This window comes from Pan troglodytes, chromosome 11, assembly GCF_028858775.2.
Source record: "Pan troglodytes isolate AG18354 chromosome 11, NHGRI_mPanTro3-v2.0_pri, whole genome shotgun sequence".
Lineage (NCBI taxonomy): Eukaryota > Metazoa > Chordata > Mammalia > Primates > Hominidae > Pan > Pan troglodytes.
This window is the reverse complement of record NC_072409.2, coordinates 44,378,360-44,404,654: the sequence shown is the minus strand read 5'-3', so window position 1 is coordinate 44,404,654 and position 26,295 is coordinate 44,378,360. Positions and strand designations below refer to the sequence as shown.

The 26,295-nt window shown below is 38.3% G+C and overlaps 2 protein-coding genes across 9 annotated transcripts in view; both read left to right on the top strand.

The window, feature by feature from the left end:
* The first annotated feature begins 313 nt into the window (after window positions 1-313).
* PTPDC1 (protein tyrosine phosphatase domain containing 1) overlaps window positions 314-26,295 on the top strand; it is a 79,068-nt gene continuing 53,086 nt past the window's right edge. For 4 of the 7 annotated variants that reach the window (XR_010148635.1, XM_054658283.2, XM_016961192.4 and 1 more), the window contains exon 1: window positions 314-670. The gene's annotated coding sequence lies outside the window, so the exon portion shown is untranslated. Of the gene's footprint in view, window positions 671-24,930; window positions 25,023-26,295 lie in introns of those variants that run through there. The other 3 variants (XM_063787659.1, XM_009456925.4, XM_063787658.1) reach the window with 3 other exon arrangements.
* LOC107973044 (cytochrome c-like) lies at window positions 7,447-25,004 on the top strand. Of its 2 annotated transcripts, none has more exons than XM_024345768.3 (2): window positions 7,447-7,882; window positions 24,918-25,004. In XM_024345768.3, coding segments are annotated over exons 1-2 (309 nt in total). In that variant the 5' UTR covers window positions 7,447-7,574; the 3' UTR covers window positions 24,919-25,004. The 2 variants fall into 2 exon arrangements, with proteins under 2 accessions (XP_024201536.1, XP_024201535.1); XM_024345767.3 differs by having other exon boundaries at window positions 24,830-24,920.

The following is a 26,295-nucleotide window of genomic DNA, read 5'->3' as shown; positions in this document are numbered from 1 at the left end:
GAGAGAGGCGGCCAGTCGCTGGGTTCCGTCCGCGGTGCTCCAGGGCTCTCCTGGCTCTTCCTCCATTCACTCTTCTCGACCCTGTGGCCGGGGAGCGCTTGCAGCCAGCTCCGCCGCCGTCCTTCTTGGCTCGCGCCGTCCCCTAGCCGTCCTCACGCCGTCCCCTTACTTAGGGTCCCTTTTCCGCACCCGCGCCATCCCCTCAGCGTCCCTCACGATTCCCTCACCGCCCGCGCCCGTTCGAAAATGCCCAGAGCCACCGCTCTCGTCACGGTCCGCTTCAGGCCTCCATTGGCCAGCACACGTCACGTGCGGCGTGTGGCGGCTGACATTGGCGGGCGGGCGCGCTGAGGGCAGCGCCGGGGACGCGGCCTCAGCAGGGGCGCCCCGCCACGGGGAGCAGCCCAGGGGCTCGCCCCAGGACGTTGTCCGGCGGGCTGGGCTGGGACCCCTCTGCCTCCAGGGCGCGTCGGGAGCAGCAGGGATCGGTGCCGCGCCGTGAGGGTGCGCAGAGGCTGCCCTCGGGCCCGCTACCCACAGACCCTCCGCGGGGCAGCGTCTCCGGGCCGGCCGCGCCCTGGTCCGCCGACCGCAGACGACTTGTGACACGGACGGCGCGTCCTGCTGACCCCAGCCGGCGCCGAGGGCTTGGAATCTCGAGCGGGAAAAGGTTCGGAATTAGCAGCTAGTTTAGCCGCACACTCAGTATGGTTCTTTCAGATTTGTTTTTTTAAACGTCTAGATATTAAGTGATGCGTGGTTGGAGGCAAATCACTGAGGGTCGTGAGCTTGAAACTAAAGTTTAAAGGTCTTGGATTTGAGGGTCTCACATTCAGATGTCTGCAGGGACCAGGCTGGGAGATGCTGGGAGAACCCCCACGTTCTGGGGTGGCGAGCGCCTCTCAACTGCCGCTCGAAGCGATCTCAGATTTTTCAAGAGAAGTTGAATATCGGGATTTTTATGTGAAATCTCTTGATTTGTAAATGTTGGCAATCAATTAAAAAAAAAAAAGAAGAAACACTGGAAGCCAAGCAAAAGACATTTATAAGCTGGTTCTAGTCTGCCAGTTTGTGACCTCTAATTTAGGTCTAATTCTGCCACTAAATTAGTCACGTGACCTTGACCAAGTCATTTATCTCTCGGACATGCATTCTCAACATGGGTGATATTGCTCATGTTCTTAGGGGGCAAAAAGATCGTAGATATTACCGTCCTTTGTGGCCTTCCAAAGAGCCTCAAAACAAGCAGATATAGGTTATACCTATGTCATTGAAATTTTATGGGGTTGGCAGATTCGGAAATAAAATGTCTAAAACGTCTCCTGGGAGGAGAGGGGGAAAATCAAGAAAAGGTTGAGAAACACTGCTTTAGGGAGGTGGATAAGCAGATGATCCTGCGATAGTTGTGTATGTGGAAGGATTAAAACATACTAGCATTCATAGACTGAGAACCGGAAAACTCCGAGAGGTCATCTTATAAATGTTCCATGCCAGGCACTGTTAACACACACACGTACAGGTACATACATATATACACACATACATATGTCCACACAATTTTATTTGATCTCCACAACAAAGTGTCATTTCATTTACTGTGTGGGAAAACAAGCTCAGAGGGTTTGGGTGACGTGTCACAGTCAGAGCTATTAATATTAAATGGAAGAACTGGGATTTAAATCCAAGTCTATGTGGCTCCAAAACCACCCACTCATCCTGTTGGCTCCCAGCTTGTCCAGTTGTGTCCAGACCTCTTAGTGCACAAGAGTTCCACCTTGTGGCTTTTTAAAAATGCAAAATCTCAGCTCCCACTCCAGAAATGAGGATTCAGTATCAGGGACGGGGCTGGAGGATCTGCATTTTCACACCCTTCTAGGATGATTCCCATATTGGTGACCCAGGGACCATTTTAAGAACAATTGTTCTAGCCTAATTTCCCACCCAATCCCAAAGTCTTCGTGGGGTTGTACGCAAGGGACTCAAATTTCTCCTCCCAAACAGAGATTCCATCTCCTTTTCCAGACAAGTGACCATTCAAGCTTTGGAAGGAAATCTTTTGTTGGAGGAAACCAAGGTTTAGGAGACAGCACCCTATCCTGTGGAACAGCTCTCATTTTGAGACAGTCCTGACAATTTTGCTTTGCTTTTTTAAAATGAGCTTCCTTCTGTGCTATTCTGATCCTCCTTGAAAACTAGGTTCAAGGCATTTATTTGAAAGTTACTATTAAAGTTTTATTATTTATTTATTTTGAGACAGGGTCTCACTCTGTCGCCCAGTCTGGTCTCATACTCCTGGGCTTAAATTAATCCTTGACCTCCTGTAGTGCTGGGATTACAGGTATGAACCACCACACCTGGCCTCACAGTTCTCTTAAAAGCACATCCTTTTTCTTTTTCTCTCTCTATTTATTTATTTATTTATTTTTTAAGTTTGAAACAGTGTCTCGCTCTGGTGCCCAGGCTGGAGTGCAGTGGTGCAATCTCAGCTCACTGCATCCTCAACCTGCCAGGCTCAAGCAATCCTCCCACCTCGGCTTCCCAAGTAGGTGGGATTACTGCTGTGTGCCACCACGCCCAGCTACTTTTTGTATTTTTTATGGAGATGGAGTTTCGCCATGTTCCCCAGGCTGGTCTTGAACTCCTGGGCTCAAGTAATCTCCCGCCTCGGCCTCCCAAAGTGCTGGAATTACAGCTATGAGCCACCGTCCCCAGCCTGCATGTCCTTTTTCAAAACCAACAACTGCCTCAAAGTCCAGACATTTTCTTTGTTCTAAATTAAGCAGTATAGAGGATGGGAAAATGTATATATCGAAATGTTTCTTCAGAATCATGTTTTACGTAAGTTACTTATATATTTCTTTTTCTAAAAATGATGTAAGTTGAATAGTCAAAACATTTCTTTGCAATTATTATCTGGATCGTTTCACGTATCTCATGTGTTGTTACTGAAAAAGTTGTATTTCATTTTTCTGGTTTCTGTGGAGGCAACATGGGGTACAGGAAATAAAGTGTGTTTAAGTAAGAACCGGTGTTCTAATCCCAATTCCAGTACTTTCTAGTTATGTGACCTTGGGCTGGTGACATCCTCTCTGATTCTCAGTTCTTCCTCTCTGATTCTCACTTTCCTAATCTTTAAAATGGGGACAGTGCCTCCAGGGTTGTGACATTTATATGAGACAGCATGTGTAAAGCCCTAGTAGAGTGCTAAGCACAACTATTTTCTATTAATATTAGTTTTTTTCCTCTCTCACTCTCTTTAGAGCAAATTTATGAGTTCCTATCCTGCTGTAATATTTAAGATCATTTTGATTTCCAAAAAGATGCATTTTCTGGAGCACTTAACTGTATGTGAGACATAAAAAAATTCATAAAAAAAATAGTGGGCCATCTTTTTAAAAAACTTTGCTGAGAAAACTAAGGGCAAATTGACTATCTAGTTTCTTATCAGGTTTTGCTCTCTATGACCAAAGTCATCCATTTGTTAATTCAGCAGATATTTATGAACACTTATCATGTGCCAGGCAGTATAGTAGATGTAGACAATATAACTGTAAAGAAGACAGACAAGGTCCCTAACCTAAAAGAAATTATATAAGAAAAAGATAGTAAGCAAATAAAGTAATTACAGATTTTGATAAATGCTTAAACAGTAAAACTGAATAATGTCAGTGAATTTAACATGGTAAGAAAATATGTTCCTCACTGAGTTTAAATTTGTGAAAAAATATTAGGAAATTATCTTAAACTCTTAAGTCTCAATTAAGGTTTTGAAATTAGGCTGTGTCAGAAAATGGGAGATTTATGGCCAAGCACAGTGGCTCACGCCTGTAATTCCAACACTTTGGGAGACTGAGACGGGTGGATCACCTGAGGTCAGGAGTTCAAGACCAGCCTGGCCAACATGGTGAAACCCCATCTCTACTAAAAATACAAAAATTAGTGGAGTATGGTGACGCACACCTGTACTCCCAGCTACTCAGGAAGCTGAGGCAGGAGAATTGCTTGAACCTGGGAGATGGAGGTTGCAGTGAGCTGAGATCATGCCACTGCACTCCAGCCTGGACAATAGAGTGAGACTCTGTCTCAGAAAAAACCAAACAAACAGAAAAGAAAACAGAGATTTAAGGAAAATAAATGAGAACACAGTTAAAGATTTCCTAGGTCTGAAATGTTTTACAGTTTATCCAAGGGATGTAATTTACATTTCTTCCATTAAAGTATCAATGTTTTGGTAATTTTTCTGCTTAACTTCTAAGAAATTATGATGTCATTTTTCTTAGAAATCATTCTGTATAAGAACAATTAATATGGACACTTTATTAGAAAATTGTGCCCCCAATAATCTTTCTCAGTGGTTTCTCTGAATTTTTTAAATTTTATTTTAAATTGACAGTTTATAATTGTATATATTTATGGGGTGCAAAATGATGCTGTGGTTTAATTCAATGTGGAATAACTAAGTCAAGCTAATTAATATATTCATCACCTCACATACTTATTTTTTGTGATGAGAACATTTGTAATTTATCAATTTTAAAATGTATATGATTCATTTAGAATCATGCCTTTGCAGTCAATAGTAATATGTTTACTTTATACCTTATAATTCAACTCTTAGGTGGAAAAGATTCTAGGAATTTACATTTTCTCCACTTCCTTGAGTCTTCTGTTTTAGGAATTAAATTGCCTGTTTAATTGGTGTTGTGACTGTGTTTTTATTTTATTCTGTTCCCAATACTGTTTCCCAAGAAGTTTGCAATATAATGTAATATACTGTTATTAACTATATTCACCACACTGTGCAATAGATCTCAATTTTTAAAAACCCTATCCTTCTTGTCTAACTGAGGCTTTGTACCCTTTTGCCTTCATCTTCCTATTCCTCCCAGCTGTCAGCTTCTGGTAACCACCATTCTATTCTCTGCTTCTATGAGTTCAGGTGTTTTAGATTCCTCATATAAGTGGAACATGTGGTATTTGTACTTCTGTGCCTGGCTTATTTCACTTTGCATAATGGTCTCTTAGTTCTCTTATTCCATCCACGTTGTGGCAAATGTCAGAATGTATTTCTTTTTTAAGGCTGAATAGTAGTCCATTGTGTATATATGCCACATTTTCTTTATCCATTCATCTGTTGATAGACACTTAGTTTGATTCCGTAACTTGGCCATTGTGAATACTGCTACAATAAACGTGGGCGTGCAGACATCTCTTCAACTGATTTCAAATCTTTTGGGTAAATACCCAGAAGTGGGACTGCCGAATAGAGTGGTAGTTCTATTTTTAATTTTTTGAGGAACCTTTATACTGTTTTCTGTAATGGCTATACCAATTTACATACCCACCAACAGGACACAAGTGTTCCCTTTTTTCCACATCTTTGCCAACACCTATCTTTTGACTTACTGGTAATGCCATCCTAACAGGTGTGAGGTGATATCTCCTCATGATTTTGATTTGCACTCCCTCATGATTAGTGATGTTGAGCACTTTTTCATGTACCTGTTGGCCATTTGTATGTCTTATTTGGAAAAATGTCTGTTCAGGTCCTTTGCCCATTTTTAATCGGATTATTTGTTTTTTTTTTTTTTTTTTGCTACTGAGTTGTATGAGTTCCTGATGTATTTTGGATATTAATCCCTTATCAGATATATGGTTTGCAAACATTTTCTCCCATTCTGTAGGTTGTCTTGTCATTTTGTTGATTCTTCCCTTTGCTGTGCAGAATCTTTTTGGTTTGTTGTAGACCTTTTTTATTTTTGCTTTTGTTGACTGCTTTTAGTGTCACATCCAAAAAATTATTGCCAAGACTAATGTCAAAGAGCTTTATCCCTCTGTTTTTGTCTAAGAGTTTTCCAGCTTTAGGTGTTAGATTTAAGTCTTTAATCCATTTTGAGTTATATAATTTTTGTAAGTGGTGTAAGATAGGAGTCCTGTTTGTTTCTTTTATTTTTTTCATGTAAATATCTAGTTTTCCCAACACGATTTATTTAAAAGATTATCCTTTCCCCATCATGTACTCTTGGCACCTTTGTCAAATATTGAACATATATGCGTGGGTTTATTTAGATTAATTTTTTGTCATGTTTTAAAACCTAACCATTGTGTTCTTGGATGGTAAACCTTATGATATTAACCCGTAACTTTTTGAGTGATAAGTTCCACCACAAGGCCATAACCTGCTCTGATTCTGGTGGCTACAAAAGAATACTTCCTCTCTGTTCTATGTGGGATGAGTAAGTATCAATCTCTGGATTAGACTTCCCTGGCTGGATGCTGCAGTGCACAGCAGAGGGAGTTGGCTACTATAGGTGGAGAATGGTTAGAAGACTCACAAATAATTAATCCAGGGAACAGAGTTGCATTTTTTCATCTCTAAGAGTCATTTCTATACATTACAATTCAAGCAGCACCATTTGTTCCCTTGACGCCTGTTTTATCCAGTAATTTGTGGCAATCTACCCTTCAAAAGGAAAGTTACCTTGTCCTATATGGTTTGAACTCAGAACATTCTTTTATTAAATTTTGAGCACTTACTATGTGCCAGGCATTGTAATGGTTTAAATGGATCTACTACAAGATTCCATGGCCAAATTTTATATGCTTAAGAAGATCTAGGTAATGTTAGCTTTCATGGAAATATTTTCTCATTTAGAATCTTGCCTTTGCAGTCAATCTTAATGTGTTACTTTTATACCTTATAAAGACTAATTCAACTCTTAGGTGGAAAAGATTCTAGGAATTTACATTTTCTCCATTTCCTTGAGTCTTCTGTTTTAGGAATCAAATTGCCTATTTAATTAGTGTTGTGACTGTTTTTATTTTATTCTGTTCCCAATACTGTTTCCCAAGAAGTTTGCAGTATAATTGTCTTTTAAAAATAACATTGTTTTCTTCTCAAAGTAATATGTATTGTCAAATTTAGAAAATATCAGTAGAGAATAAAAACCACCCATAATCCACCCTGTTAATATTTTAGTTTATATTTTTCCAGTCTTTTATATGTGTACTTATTTTATATATGTGTATGTGTGTGTTTCTTTTATAAAAATGATATATGTTCTCTTTTGTAGCTTGTAATTTTTAATCTAATAATATATGGTAAGTAAGTAGCTTTTTACTCTCATGATTGTTTTTAAACAGAATTTTTTCTAGAACAGGGAGCAGAAGAATACTATTAATAAATTACTGTACAGGATAAATTCAGAAACCCAAACTGGAACCCAGGAACAAAATCCACTTCTCTGCTCCTTTCCATCCTTAATTCCTGCCCCTTTCGGTCCTTAATTCCTGCCCCATTCCCGTCCCGTAATCCCAGGGTACGAGGGTTCTATTGGAGAAGTCGCTGAAGGAAAGTTATCCAGTCAGATATATAGTTAGCACTTTAAGTTCTCTTCTTTGCAGAGCTTTTCAGCTAACTCTTCAGAAAGTTCTACGGCTAATCGTTCTTCAGAATGATCTACTGTTAATGTGCAAATATATTTGACTATTAAATTATCTCTGTTTTGAGAGAGTGGGACGTCCGGCTTCGGGGTAGGAACCTTCGTTGCGCCAGTGACAAAAAAGAATTAAATATGGGTGATGTTGAGAAGGGCAAGAAGATTTTTGTTCAGAAGTGTGCCCAGTGCCACACCGTGGAAAAGGGAGGCAAGCATAAGACTGAGCATAATCTCCATGGTCTCTTCGGGCAGAAGACAGGTCAGGCCGTTGGATTCTCTTACACAGACGCCAATAAAAACAAAGGCATCACCTGGGGAGAGGATACACTGATGGAGTATTTGGAGAATCCCAAGAAGTACATCCCTGGAACAAAAATGATCTTTGCTGGCATTAAGAAGAAGGCAGAAAGAAAAATGATAGCTTATCTCAAAAAAAGCTACTAGTGAGTAATTATTGACCACTGCCTTATTTATTACAAATGTCTCATGACTTTTTCATGTGTACCATACTTTAATAGATCTCATACACCAGAATTCAGATCGTGAATTACTGACAGAATATTTTATTGGGCCGTCCTGATTTAAAACTGATTTAAGACTGGCTTGTGGTTAAATGAATATGTTCAGTGTTTGAATTTTAATAGTAATTCCAATTCAGTAAATGCTATCACTGTTTACCCCTTCTAAAAATATAATTAGACTTCATTAGTAATGTTCAACTTTTCACAAAGATGGTGAGTGCCATCTTAAAACTTACTGGAGTTTGGTTTTATATTTAGATTTATATAACTAGTTATGTGAATATATTTAAATACTGGGGAAATTCCTTCACTGTGTCAGAACCAAGCAAGATTCACCTGTGTTTTGTGTTCATTTGCCTCTTAAAGGCAAGGGTTGAAGATAAATAAGGTAACAATGTCTACTTTATATTTTTGGCCTTAATTATGCCAATCTAACCAGAATCACTGTATTTAAAATGGTTCCTTTTACTTATTGAAAGGCATTTTAGTGTGGTTTGTGTGTAATATCAAAGATCATTTAACACTTTTAAAATTTTATAGATGATCTATAAGGTCACATGCTTTTAAAATAGTAGCAAGTTAAACTTCACTCTTGAATTCTTTATAATCTAAGTCAAACTAAGTTATAATTTAGGATGGTCTTTGAAGAGCCATTCAGAAAGATAAAACTGTAGAACTGCTGTGTATTCGTGATTGGGAATGGTGCTTTGGCCAACTTAAAAGTAGAGAAGATATACACAAATTTTAAAATTATGTGTGATCATAAGACTTAAAATAAGTGAAAAGAAAACCACAGATCATGAAAAATAGATAAATAAATTATCTCTGTTTGGAAATACTCAATTTTTTTATTCATTCTAAATGTCTTTATAGTCTATGAGAAATTATATACAAATAACTCAGGCCACAGATTAAATAAATATATACTAGATATTAAAAACAATGGTAGGAATGTGTTTTAAAATGTAGCATGAAAGTATATTCCTAAAAATGTATGTAATAGTAGCCAGTGCAGCTATAGTCATTTGAAAATTGCATTTTTAGTCCCATAAAAGTAAAACATTGACTATGAAAATGTAGAAAATACCAATAAGGGTCGGGTGCTGTGGCTCACACCTGTAATGCCAGGAGGCCAAGGAGGGAGGATTGCTCAAGCTCAGGAATTCAAGACCAGCCTGGGCAACATAGTGAGACCTTGTCTCTACAAAAAATTTTTTAAATGAGGCAGGAGGATTACTTGAGCCTAGGAGGTTGAGGCTGCAGTGAGCCATGATCATGCCAGTATGTTCCTGCGTGGGTGACAGAGCAAGACCTTCCCAAAAACAAAAGTAAAATGAAAGAAAATACCAGTAAGCAGAAAAGAAACACAAATCATTTACAATCCCACCACTGTGAATATTCCATTAGTTTACTAATCTGTCTCTTTCTTAATCTATAGTAGATTCTATTAAAAATGGTTATTATCAAAGGACAGCTCTCCTGTGAGTGTTTTTTGACCCTTGTTAAAAATCAAATTTTGACAAATTTTACTTAAAGATCTTTTATTAGGGATTCATGAATTGGGCAGCATTCCATCTAAAGACTTCAAAAGCCACTCCAATGAGCTGAACAAAGGAGGTACTTATAAGTAGAAAAAGGCCAAGGAAAGCAGAAAGAAGGAGCAAAAAACAGATTGGTAGTTACAAAGTTACTTTCCTTACAGGATTCAAACAAAGGAGACTTCTTTACCATGCCAGCTCAGGTAAACTGGGCCTCTACTGATTGCTGTGAATCTCTGAATTTTTGGAAAACTGGCTCATTTCAGAGTTTGATTAATTACATTAATGAGTGACTCCATTCTGGTTTGGTCTGGCCAGTTGAGCCTAGTCCAAGTACTCAGTCCAAAACAATGGCCTCCCATAATTTTTATGTGACATCCTCTTTATTTGAATTCAATATGTATACATTAAGTATCTATTTTTAACCTATCCCATGAACAAATGGTCTTATTCCTGTTTTAAGATCAGAAGCTTTTATCCACCCTGTGTATAAACCACAGCAGATTTAATTTAATTCCAGATTAATTTCCCCTGGATACCTGTAGATATCTGGGCCATCATGTGTCTTTAATGAAAGGTATTAGTAAAAACTAATTTTTAAAGTTTGTTTTAGTCATTTGAGTAATAACAATAACAAAATAATAATAATAGAATAAATAACATATAAAGGAAAAAAGTCAGCCATACTCCCATCATTAGTATTTTGGTCAATCTGTTTCAGTTTGTATATATTTATTTTTACATATTTGTACACAATTTTGTATTTTACTTCCTTTAAACTATAGAAATTTTTACCATTTTTACCATTAAAAAGTTGATTTTTAATGCATTGCCAAGATAATGTTCTGCAGCTAATGCCAACACATATCTTTTCTAGCTCCTTTTACCTGAAGACTCCTAGGTGCTGACCATCCTGACTTGGGCAATTTATAGTATTCACTGTCATCATTGCTATTATTTCTTGAACACTTCTTATGTTTCTGATACTTTATATCAGTGGCCTACCTGAACAAGTTCTCCTTCACCATGTCCATTGAACATTATTATTGGATGGCTATCTCTTTCTTTCTACCTGATAGTTGAGTTAGTATTTTCAGCCCCCATGCTGACTGATCTCTACATCTTCCTTCATTCTATATGCCTTTTTTGCAAAAGTTCTATCATGCCTCCAACATAATCAGCCTTATCATGCCAGGATGTACAAATCAACTGACTCTAGTTCAGTGTTTTCTTTCCTTTGAGCAAAAGCTCTTTGAAAACAGAGATACTAAGCAAGGACCACAGGGAAGGTTTTCTTCTCTCTGTGATTAGTTGCATTTGTTGCCTGGTGCACATGGGGAAAGTATCGTCATTTAGATCATTTTCTTCTGTTCCATCTGATGCTGCAGTTTAGATAGTTCAAAACAGGGAAAACAGACTCCTGCTAATTACTTGCAGATTTTCAAAGTGTGAATGCCCTTAATAGCTTAAATTCTTATAAAGAGATTGTAGAATAATTATACTTTTAGCCTACACCTTCTAAATTCTCTTTTCTAAGTGATTATTACTTGGATCCGTGGTAGACCTCCCATGTAGACAATCAACTTAAAAATCCCTCAAATTTGTAAAGATGTAGATAAAACTGAACTGTTTTTATTAAATTCTAGGTCTTCTGTTGCTGGCCAGTTTTAACTTAATACTGCATTATTTATTTTGTTACTCAAATTGTTTCCACTTTTGCCATTGGGAGCTCTTTCTGTTGCTTCTGCATCTTTTTGACATTCTCATCAGTCTATGTGTTTTGAGCACTTCCCTACTTTTCTGGCAATATATGATGCTCCAGGCTCATCTTGTATATTCCCTGCTCTAGCCCTAAAATTAATCATTTCAACCAAGGATCCCTGGTTCCTTTTATTGGAAAATAGTATTAGAAACCAGATTTGCTCTGATATGCTCATCACTCTTGGAGTGTCATTGCTTTTAGGCCGTGTCAGTGACCATAGGTAGGAACTATATGTATGTATATTAACCTGTGTATGCATACATATTTTTATTTCTATGTTTACTCATCAGTGTCTATATTTAAGCTAAAGAGGATTTCACCCTGATGTCTTAGAATCTAACTGAGAACTACACGGTTTATTCTAACCTTTCCTCCTTACTTATCCTTAACCTCCCAGTCCATAGTGAGAAATCTGGCTCCTACCATTCACCATCCTTTTACTTATTTTTTCAATTCCAGTATACATATACAGCAGTATCAGAGCTATTAACCCATACTTCCATAAAAACCAACTACAGAACGGTGCTTATGTACAGGGTTTTTTGTTGTTGTTGCTTTCTTTTACAGTTTCCATTCATTTCCAAAGTTTCTTAAACTGCAGTCTCCCCATCCCCTTCAGTGAGATTGTGTCATGTCATGCATTTATTATACAAGCATGCCTCACAGATATTGCAGGTTGGTTCCAGACCACCACAATAAAGTGAATATCACAATGAAGCAAGTCATACAAATGTTGTGGTTTCCCAGTGCCTATAATAGTTATGTTTTCACTAGACTGTAGTTTATTAAGTGTGCAGTAGCATTAGGTCTGAAAAAAAAATGTATATACGTTAATTTTAAAATATTGCTACAAAATACTAAGGATCAACTGAGCCTCCAGTGAGTTGTAATCTGTTTTGGTTTAGGGTCTTGCCTCAGTGGTGATGGCTGCTGACTGATCAGGATAGACTTCTGCTGAAAGCTGGGGTGGCTGTGACTGTTTCTTAAAATAACAATGACGTTTACTGCTTCATTGTTGACTCTTCTTTCATGAAAGACTTTTCTGTAGCATGTGATGCTGTTTGATAGCACTTTGCCCACAGTGGAACTTCTTTCAAAACTGGAGTCAGTCCTCTTAAACCCTGCCACTGCTTTATCAACCAAGTTTAAGGAATATTCTAAATCCTTTGTTTTCAGTTCATCAGAGGGCAGCATCTTCACTAGATGTAGATTCCCTATCAAGAAACCACTTTCTTTACTCATCCGTAAAAAGCAGTCCCTCCTTCATTCAAGTTTTATCATGAAATTGCAGCAATTTAGTCACATTTTCAGCTCCACTTCTAATTCTACTTCTCTTGCTGTTTACACTACATGTACAGATACTTCCTCCACTGAAGTCTTGAACCTCTCCAAGTCATCCATGAGGGCTGGAATCAGCTTCTTCCTAACTCCTGTTAATGTTGGTATTTTGACCTCCTCCCATGAATTGCAAATGTCCTTCATTTGTGATTCATAAAGGAGAGTTCCTGTTACTCTCCATCCTTGCCACTTTGATATTGCTAGTTTTTTTTAAAAATCCATTCTAATAGATGTGTAATGGTACGTATTATGGTTTTAGTTTGCACATCCCCTATACTGAGCATCTTTTCATATACTTAGTTGCTATCTATATGTTTTCAGCAAGGTGTCTGTTCAGATCTTGTGCCCATGTTTTTTAGTAGAAATTTTAAAATATAGTATCAAAGTTTTATTTATAATTTAAAAATAATTATAAAGTTCAAACAATACAGAAATGTATAAAGGGAATAAAATAGGATATACCCTTCCTCTTTGCTCCACACCTAAATTTCTGAAAATGACTCCCCCCCATACAAAAAATACAATAAATGAGCCGGACGTGGTGGCGTGTGCCTGTAGTCCCAGCTACTTAGGAGGCTGAGGTGGGAAGAACACCCGAGCCCACGAGGTCAAGGCTGCAGTGAGCCATGATCGCACCACTGCACACCAGCCTGGGTGACAGAGTGAGACCCTGTCTCAAAAAAATAAAAACTCATCAGCAAACCAAAGGTCATGTAGCTTTTCTCCTATATTTTTTTCTAGAAGTTTGATAGTTTCTGCATTTATATTTAGGTCTAAGATACATTTTGAATTAATTTTTATGTAAGGTGTGAGTGAGGTTGAATTCACTTCATATAAACATCCAGATGTCTTGCATCATTTGTTGAAAAAACTTTTCTTTCTCCATTGGATTGTCTTTGCACCTTTTTCAAAAATTAGTCGACTATATTTTTCTGGGTCTATTTCCAATCTCTCTATTCTGTTCCATTGATTGAAGTGTCTAATGTTTTGCCCCTCTATATTTATTGTTGTAGCTTTATATTAAGTCTTGAAATCAGGTAATGTAAATCCTGCAACTTTGTTCTTCTTTTCCGAGTGGAATTGGCTCTTCTAGCACCTTTCCCTTTTCATATAAATTTTAGAATAAGCTTGTATATGTCTACAAAATACTGGCTGGGATTTCAATATGAATTTTATTACACCTATAGATCAACTTGGAGAGAATTAGCATCTTTACTGTGTTATCTTTCAATCAAGAACACAAAATATTTCTTCATTTATTTAGATTTACTTTAAGTTCCAGGGTACATGTGCAGGATGTGCAGGTTTTTTACATAGGTAAATGTGTACCATGGTAGTTTGCTGCACAGATCAACCCATCACCCAGGTATTAAGCCCAGCATTAGCTGTTCTTCCTGATGCTCTTCCTCCCCCGACCCCCCAACAGGCCCCAGTGTATGTTGTTCCCCTCTGTGTGTCCATGTTTTCTCATCGTTCAGTTCCCATTTATAAGTGAGAACATGTGGCCTGCATCAGTTTGCTGAGGATGACTTTGTATCTTGCAACCTTGTGAAACTCACCTGTGCGGCAGTTATTCAGTAGATTCTTTGGGGTTTTCTGCATCCATGGACAACCATGAAAGACAATCATGTTGTCTGTGAATAAAGAGAGCTTTCTTTCTTTCCAATCTGCATACCTTTCTCTCTTTTTTTTTTTTTTTTTTTTGTCTTATTACACTTAGCTAGGACTTTTAATATGAAGTTCAATAGAAGTGGTGAGAGAGCACATCTTGCCTCGTTCCTGATTTAAGGGGGAAACATCAAGTCTCTCACTATTTTTTTTTCATTATACTTTAAGTTTTAGGGTACATGTGCACAATGTGCAGGTTTGTTACATATGTATACATGTGCCATGTTGGTGTGCTGCACCCATTAACTCGTCACTTAGCATTAGGTATATCTACTAATGCTATCCCTCCCCCCTCCCCCCACCCCACAACAGTTCTTGGTGTGTGATGTTCCCCTTCCTGTGTCCATGTGTTCTCATTGTTCAATTTCCACCTATGAGTGAGAACATGCGGTGTTTGGTTTTTTGTCCCTGCAATGGTTTGCTGAGAATGATGGTTTCCAGCTTCATCCATGTCCCTACAAAGGACGTGAACTCATCATTTTTTATGGCTGCATAGTATTCCATGCTGTATATGTGTCACATTTTCTTAATCCAGTCTATCATTGTTGGACATTTGGGTTGGTTCCAAGTCTTTGCTATTGTCAGTAGTGCCGCAGTAAACATACATGTGCATGTGTCTTTATAGCAGCATGATTTATAATCCTTTGGATATATACCCAGTAATGGGATGGCTGGGTCAAATGGTAATTCTAGATCTAGAACCCTGAGGAATCACCACACTGACTTCCACAATGGTTGAACTAGTTTACAGTCCCACCAACAGTGTAAAAGTGTTCCTGTTTCTCCACATCCTCTCCAGCACCTGTTGTTTCCTGACTTTTTAATGATCGCCATTCTAACTGCTGTGAGATGGTATCTCATTGTGGTTTTGATTTGCATTTCTCTGATGGCCAGTGATGATGAGCATTTTCTCATGTGTCTTTTGGCTGCATAAATGTCTTCTTTTGAGAAGTGTCTGTTCATATCCTTTGCCCACTTTTTGACAGGGTTGTTTGTTTTTTTCTTATAAATTTGTTTGAGTTCATTGTAGATTCTGGATATTAGCCCTTTGTCAGATGAGTAGGTTGCAAAAATTTTCTCCCATTCTGTAGGTTGCCTGTTCACTCTGGTGGTAGTTTCTTTTGCTGTGCAGAAGCTCTTTAGTTTAATTAGATCCCATTTGTCAATTTTGTCTTTTGTTGCCATTGCTTTTGGTGTTTTAGACATGAAGTTCTTGCTCATGCTTATGTCCTGAATGGTATTGCCTAGGTTTTCTTCTAGAGTTTTTATGGTTTTAGGTCTAACATTTAAGTCTTTAATCCATATTGAATTAATTTTTGTATAAGGTGTAAGGAAGGGATCCAGTTTCAGCTTTCTACATATGGCTAGCCAGTTTTCCCAGCACCATTTATTAAATAGGGAATCCTTTCCCCATTGCTTGTTTTTGTCAGGTTTGTCAAAGATCAGATAGTTGTAGATGTGTGGCATTATTTCTGAGGGCTCTGTTCTATTCCATTGGTCTATATCTCTGTTTTGGTACCAGTACCATGCTGTTTTGGTTACTGTAGCCTTATAGTACAGTTTGAAGTCAGGTAGCATGATGCCTCCAGCTTTGTTCTTTTGGCTTGGGATTGACTTGGCAATGCAGGCTCTTTTTTGGTTCCATATGAACTTTAAAGTAGTTTTTTCCAATTCTGTGAAGAAAGTCATTGGTAGCTTGATGGGGATGGCATTGAATCTATAAATTACCTTGGGCAGTATGGCCATTTTCACGATATTGATTCTTCCTACCCATAAGCATGGAATGTTCTTCCATTTGTTTGTATCCTCTTTTATTTCATTGAGCAGTGGTTTGTAGTTCTCCTTGACGAGGTCCTTCACGTCCCTTGTAAGTTGGATTCCTAGGTATTTTATTCTCTTTGAAGCAGTTGTGAATGGGAGTTCACTCATGATTTGGCTCTCTGTTTGTCTGTTATTGGTGTTTAAGAATGCTTGTGATTTTTACACATCGATTTTGTATCCTGAGACTTTGCTGAAGTTGCCTGTCAGCTTAAGGAGATTTTGGGCCGAGACAGTGGGGTTTTCTAGATATACAATCATGTCATCTGCAAACAGGGACAATTTGACTTCCTCTTTTCCTAATTGAATACCCTTTATTTCCTTCTCCTGCCTGATTGCCCTGGCCAGAACTTCCAACACTGTGTTGAATAGGAGTGGTGAGAGACGGCATCCCTGTCTTGTGCCCGTTTTCAAAGGGAATGCTTCCAGTTTTTGCCCATTCAGTATGATATTGGCTGTGGGTTTGTCATAGATAGCTCTTATTATTTTGAGATATGTCCCATCAATACCTAATTTATTGAGAGTTTTTAGCATGAAGGTTGTTGAATTTTGTCAAAGGCCTTTTCTGCATCTATTGAGATAATCATGTGGTTTTTGTCTTTGGTTCTGTTTATATGCTGGATTACATTTATTGATTTGTGTATGTTGAACCAGCCTTGCATCCCAGGGATGAAGCCCACTTGATCATGGTGGATAAGCTTTTTGATATGCTGCTGGGTTCGGTTTGCCAGTATTTTATTGAGGATTTTTACATCAATGTTCATCAAGGATATTGGTCTAAAATTCTCTTTTTTGGTTGTGTCTCTGCCAGCCTTTGGTATCAAGATGATGCTGGCCTCATAAAATGAGTTAGGAACAAAGACACAACATACCAGAATCTCTGGGACACATTCAAAGCAGTGTGTAGAGGGAAATTTATAGCACTAAATGCCCACAAGAGAAAGCAGGAAAGATCTAAAATTGACACCCTAACATCACAATTAAAAGAACTATAAAAGCAAGAGCAAACACATTCAAAAGCTAGCAGAAGGCAAGAAATAACTAAGATCAGAGCAGAACTGAAGGAAATAGAGACACAAAAAACCCTTCAAAAAAATTAATGAATCCAGGAGCTGGTTTTTAGAAAAGATCAACAAAATTGATAGACTGCTAACAAGACTAATAAAGAAGAAAAGAGAGAAGAATCAAATAGACGCAATAAAAAATGATAAAGGGGATATCACCACCGATCCCACAGAAATACAAACTACCATCAGAGAATACTATAAACACCTCTATGCAAATAAACTAGAAAATCTAGAAGAAATGGATAAATTCCTCAACACATACATCCTCCCAAGACTAAACCAGGAAGAAGTTGAATCTCTGAATAGACCAATTACAGGCTCTGAAATTGAGGCAATAATCAATAGCTTACCAACCAAAAAAAGTCCAGGACCAGATGGATTCACAGCTGAATTCTACAAGAGGTACAAAGAGGAGCTGGTACCATTCCTTCTGAAACTATTCCAATCAATAGAAAAAGAGGGAATCCTCCCTTTATCATTTTTTATTGCATCTGTTTGATTCTTCTCTCTTTTCTTCTTTATTAGTCTTGCTAGCGGTCTATCAATTTTGTTGATCTTTTCAAAAAACCAGCTCCTGGATTCATTGATTTTTTGAAGGGTTTTTTGTGTCTCTATTTCCCTCAGTTCTGCTCTGATCTTAGTTATTTCTTGCCTTCTGCTAGCTTTTGAATTTGTTTGCTCTTGCTTTTCTAGTTCTTTTAATTGTGATGTTAGGTTGTCAATTTTGGATCTTTCCTGCTTTCTCTTGTGGGCATTTAGTGCTATAAATTTCCCTCTACACACTGCTTTGAATGTGTCCCAGAGATTCTTGTATGTTGTGTCTTTGTTCTCGTTGGTTTCAAAGAACATCTTTATTTCTGCCTCCATTTCGTTATGTACCCAGTAGGCATTCCGGAGCAGGTTGTTCAGTTTCCATGTAGTTGAGCGGTTTTGAGTGAGTTTCTTAATCCTGAGTTCTAGTTTGATTGCACTGTGGTCTGAGAGACTGTTACAATTTCTGTTCTTTTACATTTGCTGAAGAGTGCTTTACTTCCAACTATATGGTCAATTTTGGAATAGGTGTGGTGTGGTGCTGAAAATAATGTATATTCTGTTGCCTTGGGGTGGAGAGTTCTGTAGATGTCTATTAGGTCTGCTTGGTGCAGAGCTCAGTTCAATTCCTGGATATCCTTGTTAACTTTCTGTATCGCTGATCTGTCTAATGTGGATAGTGGGGTGTTAAAGTCTCCCATTATTATTGTGTGGGAGTCTAAGTCTCTTTGTAGTTCTCTAAGGACTTGCTTTATGAATCTGGGTGCTCCTGTATTGGGTGTATATATGTTTAGGGTAGTTAGCTCTTCTTGTTGAATTGATCCCTTTACCATTATGTAATGGCCTTCTTTGTTTCTTTTGATCTTTGTTGGTTTAAAGTCTGTTTTATCAGAGACTGGGATTGCAACCCCTGCTTTTTTTTTTTGTTTTCCATTTGGTAGATCTTCCTCCATCCCTTTATTTTGAGCCTATGTGTGTCTCTGCACATGAGATGGGTTTCCTGAATACAGCACACTGATGGGTCTTGACTCTTTATCCAATTTGCCAGTCTGTGTCTTTTAATTGGAGCATTTAGCCCATTTACATTTAAGGTTAATATTGTTATGTGTGAATTTGATCCTGTGAAATTCACTAACCTGATGTTAGCTGGTTATTTTGCTCGTTAGTTGATGCATTTTCTTCCTAGCCTTGATGGTCTTTACAATTTGGCATGTTTTTGCAGTGGCTGGTACCGGTTGTTCCTTTCCATGCTTAGTGCTTCCTTCAGGAGCTCTTTTAGGGCAGGCCTGGTGGTGACAAAATCTCTCAGCATTTGCTTGTCTGTAAAGTATTTTATTTCTCCTTCACTTATGAAGCTTAGTTTGGCTGGATATGAAATTCTGAGTTGAAAATTCTTTTCTTTAAAAATGTTGAATATCGGCCCCCACTCTCTTCTGGCTTGTAGAGTTTCTGCCGAGAGATCCACTGTTAGTCTGATGGGCTTCCCCTTGTGGGTAACCCGACCTTTCTCTCTGGCTGCCCTTAACATTTTTTCCTTCATTTCAACTTTGGTGAATCTGACAATTATGTGTCTTGGAATTGCTCTTCTCAAGGAGTATCTTTGTGGCGTTCTCTGTATTTCCTGAATTTGAATGTTGGCCTGCCTTGCTAGATTGGGGAAGTTCTCCTGGATAATATCCTGCAGAGTGTTTTCCAACTTGGTTCCATTCTCCCCGTCACTTTCAGGTGCACTAATCCGATGTAGATTTGGTCTTTTCACATAGTCCCATATTTCTTGGAGGCTTTGTTCATTTCTTTTTATTCTTTTTTCTCCAAGCTTGTCTTCTCACTTCATTTCATTCATTTGATCTTCCATCACTGATACCCTTTCTTCCAGTTGATCGAATCGGCTACTGAGGCTTGTGCATTTGTCATGTAGTTCTCGTGGCTTGGTTTTCAGCTCCATCAGGTCCTTTAAGGACTTATCTGCATTGGTTATTCTAGTTAGCCATTCATCTAATTTTTTTTCAAGGTTTTTAACTTCTTTGCCATGGGTTTGAACTTCCTCCTTTAGCTCGGAGTAGTTTGATCATCTGAAGCCTTCTTCTCTCAGCTCATCAAAGTCATTCTCCGTCCAGCTTTGTTCCATTGCTGGTGAGGAGCTGTGTTCCTTTGGAGGAGGAGAGGCGCTCTGATTTTTAGAGTTTCCAGTTTTTCTGCTCTGTTTTTTCCCCATCTTTGTGGTTTTATCTACCTTTGGTCTTTGATGTTGGTGACGTACAGATGGGGTTTTGTTGTGGATGTCCTTTCTGTTTGTTAGTTTTCCTTCTAACAGTCAGGACCCTCAGCTGCAGGTCTGTTGGAGTTTGCTGGAGGTCCACTCCAGACCCTGTTTGCCTGGGTATCAGCAGTGGAGGCTGCAGAACAGCGGATATTGCTGAACAGCAAATGTTGCTGCCTGATTGTTCCTCTGGAAGTTTTGTCTCAGAGGAGTACCTGACCATGTGAGGTGTCAGACTGCCCCTACTGGGGGGTGCCTCCCAGTTAGGCTACTTGGGGGTCAGGGATCCACTTGAGGAGGCAGTCTGTCTGTTCTCAGATCTCAAACTGCGTACTGGGAGAACCACTTGTCTCTTCAAAGCTGTCAGACAGGGATATTTAAGTCTGCAGAGGTTTCTGCTGCCTTTTGTTTGGCTATGCCCTGCCCCCAGAGGTGGAGTCTACAGAGGCAGGCAGGCCTCCTTGAGCTGCACTGGGCTCCACCCAGTTCGAGCTTCTCGGCCGCTTTGTTTACCTACTCAAGCCTTGGCAATGGCGGGCGCCCTTCCCCTCGCCTGGCTGCTACCTTGCCGTTTGATCTCAGACTGCTGTGTTAGCAGTGAGTGAGGCTCCGTGGGCATAGGAACCTCCAAGCCATGCGCGGGATATAATCTCCTGGTGTGCCATTTGCTAAGACCATTGGAAAAGCGCTGAATTAGGGTGGGAGTGACCTGATTTTCCAAGTGCCGTCTGTACCCCTTTCTTTGACTAGGAAAGGGAATTCCCTGACCCCTTGCACTTCCCGGGTGAGGTGATGCCTCGCCCTGCTTCAGCTCACACTGGGTGCGCTGCACCCACTGTCCTGCACCCACTTTCTGACACTCCCCAGTGAGATGAACCCAGTACCTCAGTTGGAAATGCAGAAATCACCCATCTTCTGTGTTGCTCACGCTGGGAGCTGTAGACTGGAGCGGTTCCTATTCAGCCATCTTGGCTCAACCCTCTTTAAGTCTCTCACTATTAAGTATGATATTAACTGTGACTTTTTAAAAATAGTCCTTATTAGGTTGAGGAAATTCTTTATCTAGTTTTGGTGTTAGGTTAATGCTAGCCTTACAGAATGAATTGGGAGATGATCCCTACTCTTCTACTTTCTGGGAGAGATTATAGAATTGGTATTATTTCTTCCTTAAATGTTTGGTGGAATTCACCAGTGAAACCATCTGAGTCTGTTGTTTTCCTTTTTGGGAAAGTTTCTTTTCTAATTTCACTACTAATTTTATTGCTTTATCAAGTATAGGATTATTCATTATCTATATCCCCTTGAGGGAGTTTTAATAGTTTGTGCACTTGAAGGAACTGGTCCATTTTATATAATTAATCACATTTATAGGCACAGATTTACTCATAGTGTTCCTTTATTATCTTTTTGCTGTCCATGGGATTAATAGTGATAACCTCTTTTATTCTTGATACTGGCAATTTGTGTCTTCACTTTTTATTTTTTCTTGGTTAGTGGTCTGTCATTTCCTTCCTTCTTGCTTTAGGTTTAAATTCGTTTTCCTTAGTTTCCCAAGGAGGAAGCATAGGTTATTGATTTTAGGTCTTTCTTCTTTTCTAAAATATGCTTTTACTGCTATAAGTTTCTCTCTAAACATTACTTTAGCGGCATCCCATAAATTTTGATGTTGTGTTTTTAAAAATTATTTTTAATTGTAAAATACACATAACAAAATTTATCATCTTAACCATTTTAAGTGTACATTTCAGTGCTATTAAGTACATTCACATTGTTGTGCAAGATATATATATACTTTAACTTTCACTTAGTTCAAAATATTTTTAAATTTCTCTTGAGACTTCTTAATCTATGTGTTATTTAGAAGTGTGTTGGGTATTTTTCAAATATTTCCAGTTACCCAACTATCTTTCAGCTATTGATTCAGTTTAATTCTGGTGTGGTCTAAAAATATACTTTCTATTATTTCTCTTCTTTTACATTTGTTCAGGTGTGTTTTATGTCCCAGATTGTGTTCTATCTTGGTGACTGTTCCATGTGCTCTTCTGCTGTTGGATGGAATGTTCTATAAATATAAATTAGATCAAAACTTAGTTGATAGTGCTGTTCAAGTCATCTGTATCCTTACTGATTTTTCTGCCTGCTTAATCAGTTACTGAGAGAAAGATGTTGAAGCCTCAACTATAAATATAAATATATAGTGGGTTTGTCTATTTCTCCTTTAGTTTTTGCCTTGTATTAATGAAGTTAATATTTTTAGTTCTTGCAATTGGATGTATGATCAATTTTGAGTTAATTTTTATATGTGATATAAGAAATTGAGACTCATGTTTTTGCCATATGGATTTTCAGTTGTTCCAGCACAGTTTGTTGGAAAGACCGTACTTTGTCTACCTCATTGTCTTTGCATTTTTGTTTGGGATTTTAAGAAAGCCATCCAGGTGATCTGATGGGTATCAATTAGGAATTGTTGGCCTTTTGATGAGCTTCAAAGTGTCTTTGATAGTATCTTTGATTTGAGGTTGATTGAACCTACGGGAATAAGTTTCAATCAAATAAGCCACCTGTGGCTGCTTGTGGGAAAAAGGATGGGAAATATAGAAACCTTGGTTGTAAAAACCAGCTTCATCTATAGTTAACATCTTACCCATTCTTTATTATGATGTGTTTTCTTAAGGATCCAAATCAAATAGCCTATTTCTTTAAATGATGAAATAGCAGAGTTCCTGCTGAAGTGTTGTTTTTCCCCAATCTGTGATTAGTCTCCTGAGAGCCTTGGAGACTTCTCTAGGGTATATTTGAGGTGTGAAATCACAGAAGCCAGTGAAGGTAATACTGTAGTAAACTACCAGATATAACACATTTCTAGGTGGCTGTCACTCCTTTCCCCAGGACTAACCTTATCAGAAATGTTGAGGGGTCTGAAAAAAGAAAAGGGTTTTTTTTTTAATGTTGCCTGGCTTCCTCTGGGGTGATTTGGAAAAAAAAAGGAATTTTATATAGTCATGTCATTTTTTTAGGTTATAAATTCAGAGGTGAGGACATTTCAGTTTAAAAGAAGACTATTTTTGTTTAGTTTTACTACATAAGGTATCATAAGCAGTGCTTTAATTCTTTAAGAAGAAAATACTACAGTGGTATTAGGAGGCTGTTTTTATGGCATCCAAGCCACATAAACCTACATACAATAAATCTTCACTCAACCCTACATGATGAGGGATGTGGGTAAAATATGTAATTGATACTAGGGAAGGCATCCTAAAGGAGAGAAAATTGGGCTGAGGGTTGAAGTTATTGCTATCATGCATCCGTATCAAGCCTCTGTACCTTCTGCTGAGAAGAAAACAAATCCAACCCTCAGGGAATGGGAACACAAATCTGTCACATAGAAAATGGGCAGGAAGTTAGAGATATAAATGTGATCAGGAAGAGTAAATAAGGATAGTGCTATTTCTTGTGTTTGTGTAGTGCCGCCACATAATTATATATGTTCTTAGCAATAACCCTGAGATGCGTAAGGCATGATTACTGTTCCTACCTTACAGATGAAAAAGCCGGCATTCAGAGAGATTAAGTGATAATAGTTTTGGTGGTGGTGGTGGCAGCTGCCTTTTATTGAATGTTTATTCAGGTATACATCCAACAAATACTGAGTAGCACTATGTGCCAGGTCCTGTTCTAGGCTTTGGAGATAAAGCAGTTGACAAAGCAGACAAAAAAAATCTATTCCCTCATGGAGCTTACATTCTAGTAGGACAAGGCAGACAATAGACAGGACAAATAAATAAAGTATATAATGTATCAGATGTGTTTTCTTCATAAGTCCTATGGAGAAAAATGGGAGAGTGATTTAAATTTTAATTAGGGTGATGTGGAGGGTTTTGAAGAGAGGGGTGACATGACTGGCTGAAGTTCACAGGATTACTGTAGCTGCTGTATTGAGAATAGACTGACCTACATATTGGGGACAGAATTAGGTCTGCATATACATTCTCAAGTCATCTTTACAATGATCCAGTAGGGTAGGTACTAAGTCTCAGAGATACTAATAAATGTGCCTAAGATCACAAAGCTAATACGTGCCAACTCCTCTATTGAAATGTGTTGGGATTTTATAGTCTTACATTTAGACTAGCATTCCTGTTTCTGTTAGGAGATAGGAGGCTAAAATGTGTAAAGGGGCCACGTTCCTGATATTTGTCTGAGATAACAGTGAATGAAAATTTGGATTAAAAAATCAGTAAATTATCAATATCTGCACAAAGGAAAACATTTGGTAAATAAAATTTATGTGAGCCCATTGATTTGGACCGAGTTTCTACACTAGACCCTAATAGACCAAACCAAAATGGAGTCACTCATGCTACATGCCACATAATTAAGCTAAAACTTAAAACACAAACCAACAGGAAATCCCCAAATGGGCTAGTTTTCTAGGAAAAAGCAAAACAAAACAGGAGATTTGCAGCAACCAGTTGGAAGGGGCCCAGTCAACCTGGCCAGCATAAGGAACTCACTTCTGCTTAAACTCATACAAGGAAAGTGACCAGAGGATAACCAGTCTGCTCTTTGTACTGGGCTGTTTCCCTGTTCCTGCTGCAGCTGCCTTATAAAAAGCCAATTGTCCTGCCACACACAGTGGAGCTCCATTCTATTTTGTAGAGCAAATATTATGTTGCCTAGTTCATGAATCGTGAATAAAAGCCAATTAAATATTTAAAACTATTTTTGTAAATTTTATTATTTAATAGGTCTTTATTGTTCAGAAACTATATGTGTAGTCCTTAACAGCACAAACTCTGGAGCTGAACTGTGGGAATGCAAATTCCAGTTCTAGTGCTTAATAACTGTGTAACTTTAGGCAAATTATTTGACTTTTCTTTGTCTTAGTTTCCTCATCTATAAACAGGAATAATATACAGAACTGAATACATGCTTACTATATAATCAGCAGTTGTGCTACTTGGTATTTACTCAGATGACCAGAAAACTTAGGTCTACACAGAAATCTGCACATGAATGTGTATAGCGGTTTTGTTCATCATCGCTTAAACTTGGAAGCAACCAAGATGTGCTTCAATAGGTGAGTGGATAAATAAACTGTGATGTATCCAGACTATGGAATATTATTCACTGCTAAAAAGAAACAAGCTATTAAGCTATGAAAAGATATGGAGGAACCTTAAATGAACATTATCCAGTGAAAGAAATCAATCTGAGAAGGCTACCTACTGTATGATTCCAACCCTGTGACATTCTGGAAAAGACAAAACCATGGAGACAGTAAAAAGATCAGTGGTTCCAACATGGCACATGTATACCTATCTATCAAACCTGCACATTGTGCACATGAACCCTAGAACTTAAAGTATATAAAAAAACAAAAAATCAGTGGTTCCCAGGGTTTCAAGGAGAGGGAGAGATTAATAGTTGGAGCACAGAAGATTTTTAGAGCAGTGAAACCACTCTGCATGATACTATAGTAAGTATCATTATACCTTTTCTAAATCCACAGAATGCACAACACAAAGTTAACATAATGTTAACTATGGACTTTGGGTGATAATTATATGTCAGCGTAAGTTGATTGTAACAAACTTACCACTCTGTTGGGGAGTCTGTTAGGGGATGGGTATATGGGAAGCCTCTATACCTTCTGCTCAATTTTGTTATAAACCCAAAACTGCTCTAAAAAACAAAGTCTATTTTAAAAACAAATGGGAATACTAGTGGTACTCAGTAATGTGTGTTGAGGATTAGATGAGCTAAGATTATATAAAGCACTTGGAACAGTACCTGGCATGGTGTAAGCTTATGTGATTTAGTTATTATTATTATATTATTAATGAGCATAAAAATATTTATGTGGCTTTTATAGGTTCACTCATGTAGTTGGGCTTCCACTCCTATTTTTTGCTACGTAAGCTTAAGTTTTTCAACCTCAAATTCTTCTGCTACGATTGCTGTCTAGAATCTAATCACATTGACAATATTTAAGTGTGAGCAGAGGGCCTGTTACGCCAGAATGACCTAGAGTGTGAATTGATACAGATTATTGCACTCCAGATTTGCATTTTCACAAGCACCCTGCGTAATCCTGGTGCATTCCAGAGTTAGAGAGCTAGTGCTGTGAGAGTCTGGGAAGGATTATACCACTTCTGACCTCCCAGGCACTGCTTAATGTAGTTCCCCACAAATTTGTCCAGAAAATACACATGTAGATTTTGGCAGAACACCATGTGTCTGAGAAATAGAAAGGAAAGTAGTGACCTAAGAATTCTTCAGTCCATCTCAGAACCTAGTCTCTTGTGTGAAATGACTTTTATGAAGTAGGACATTCTTTGTGTTCTACTGTT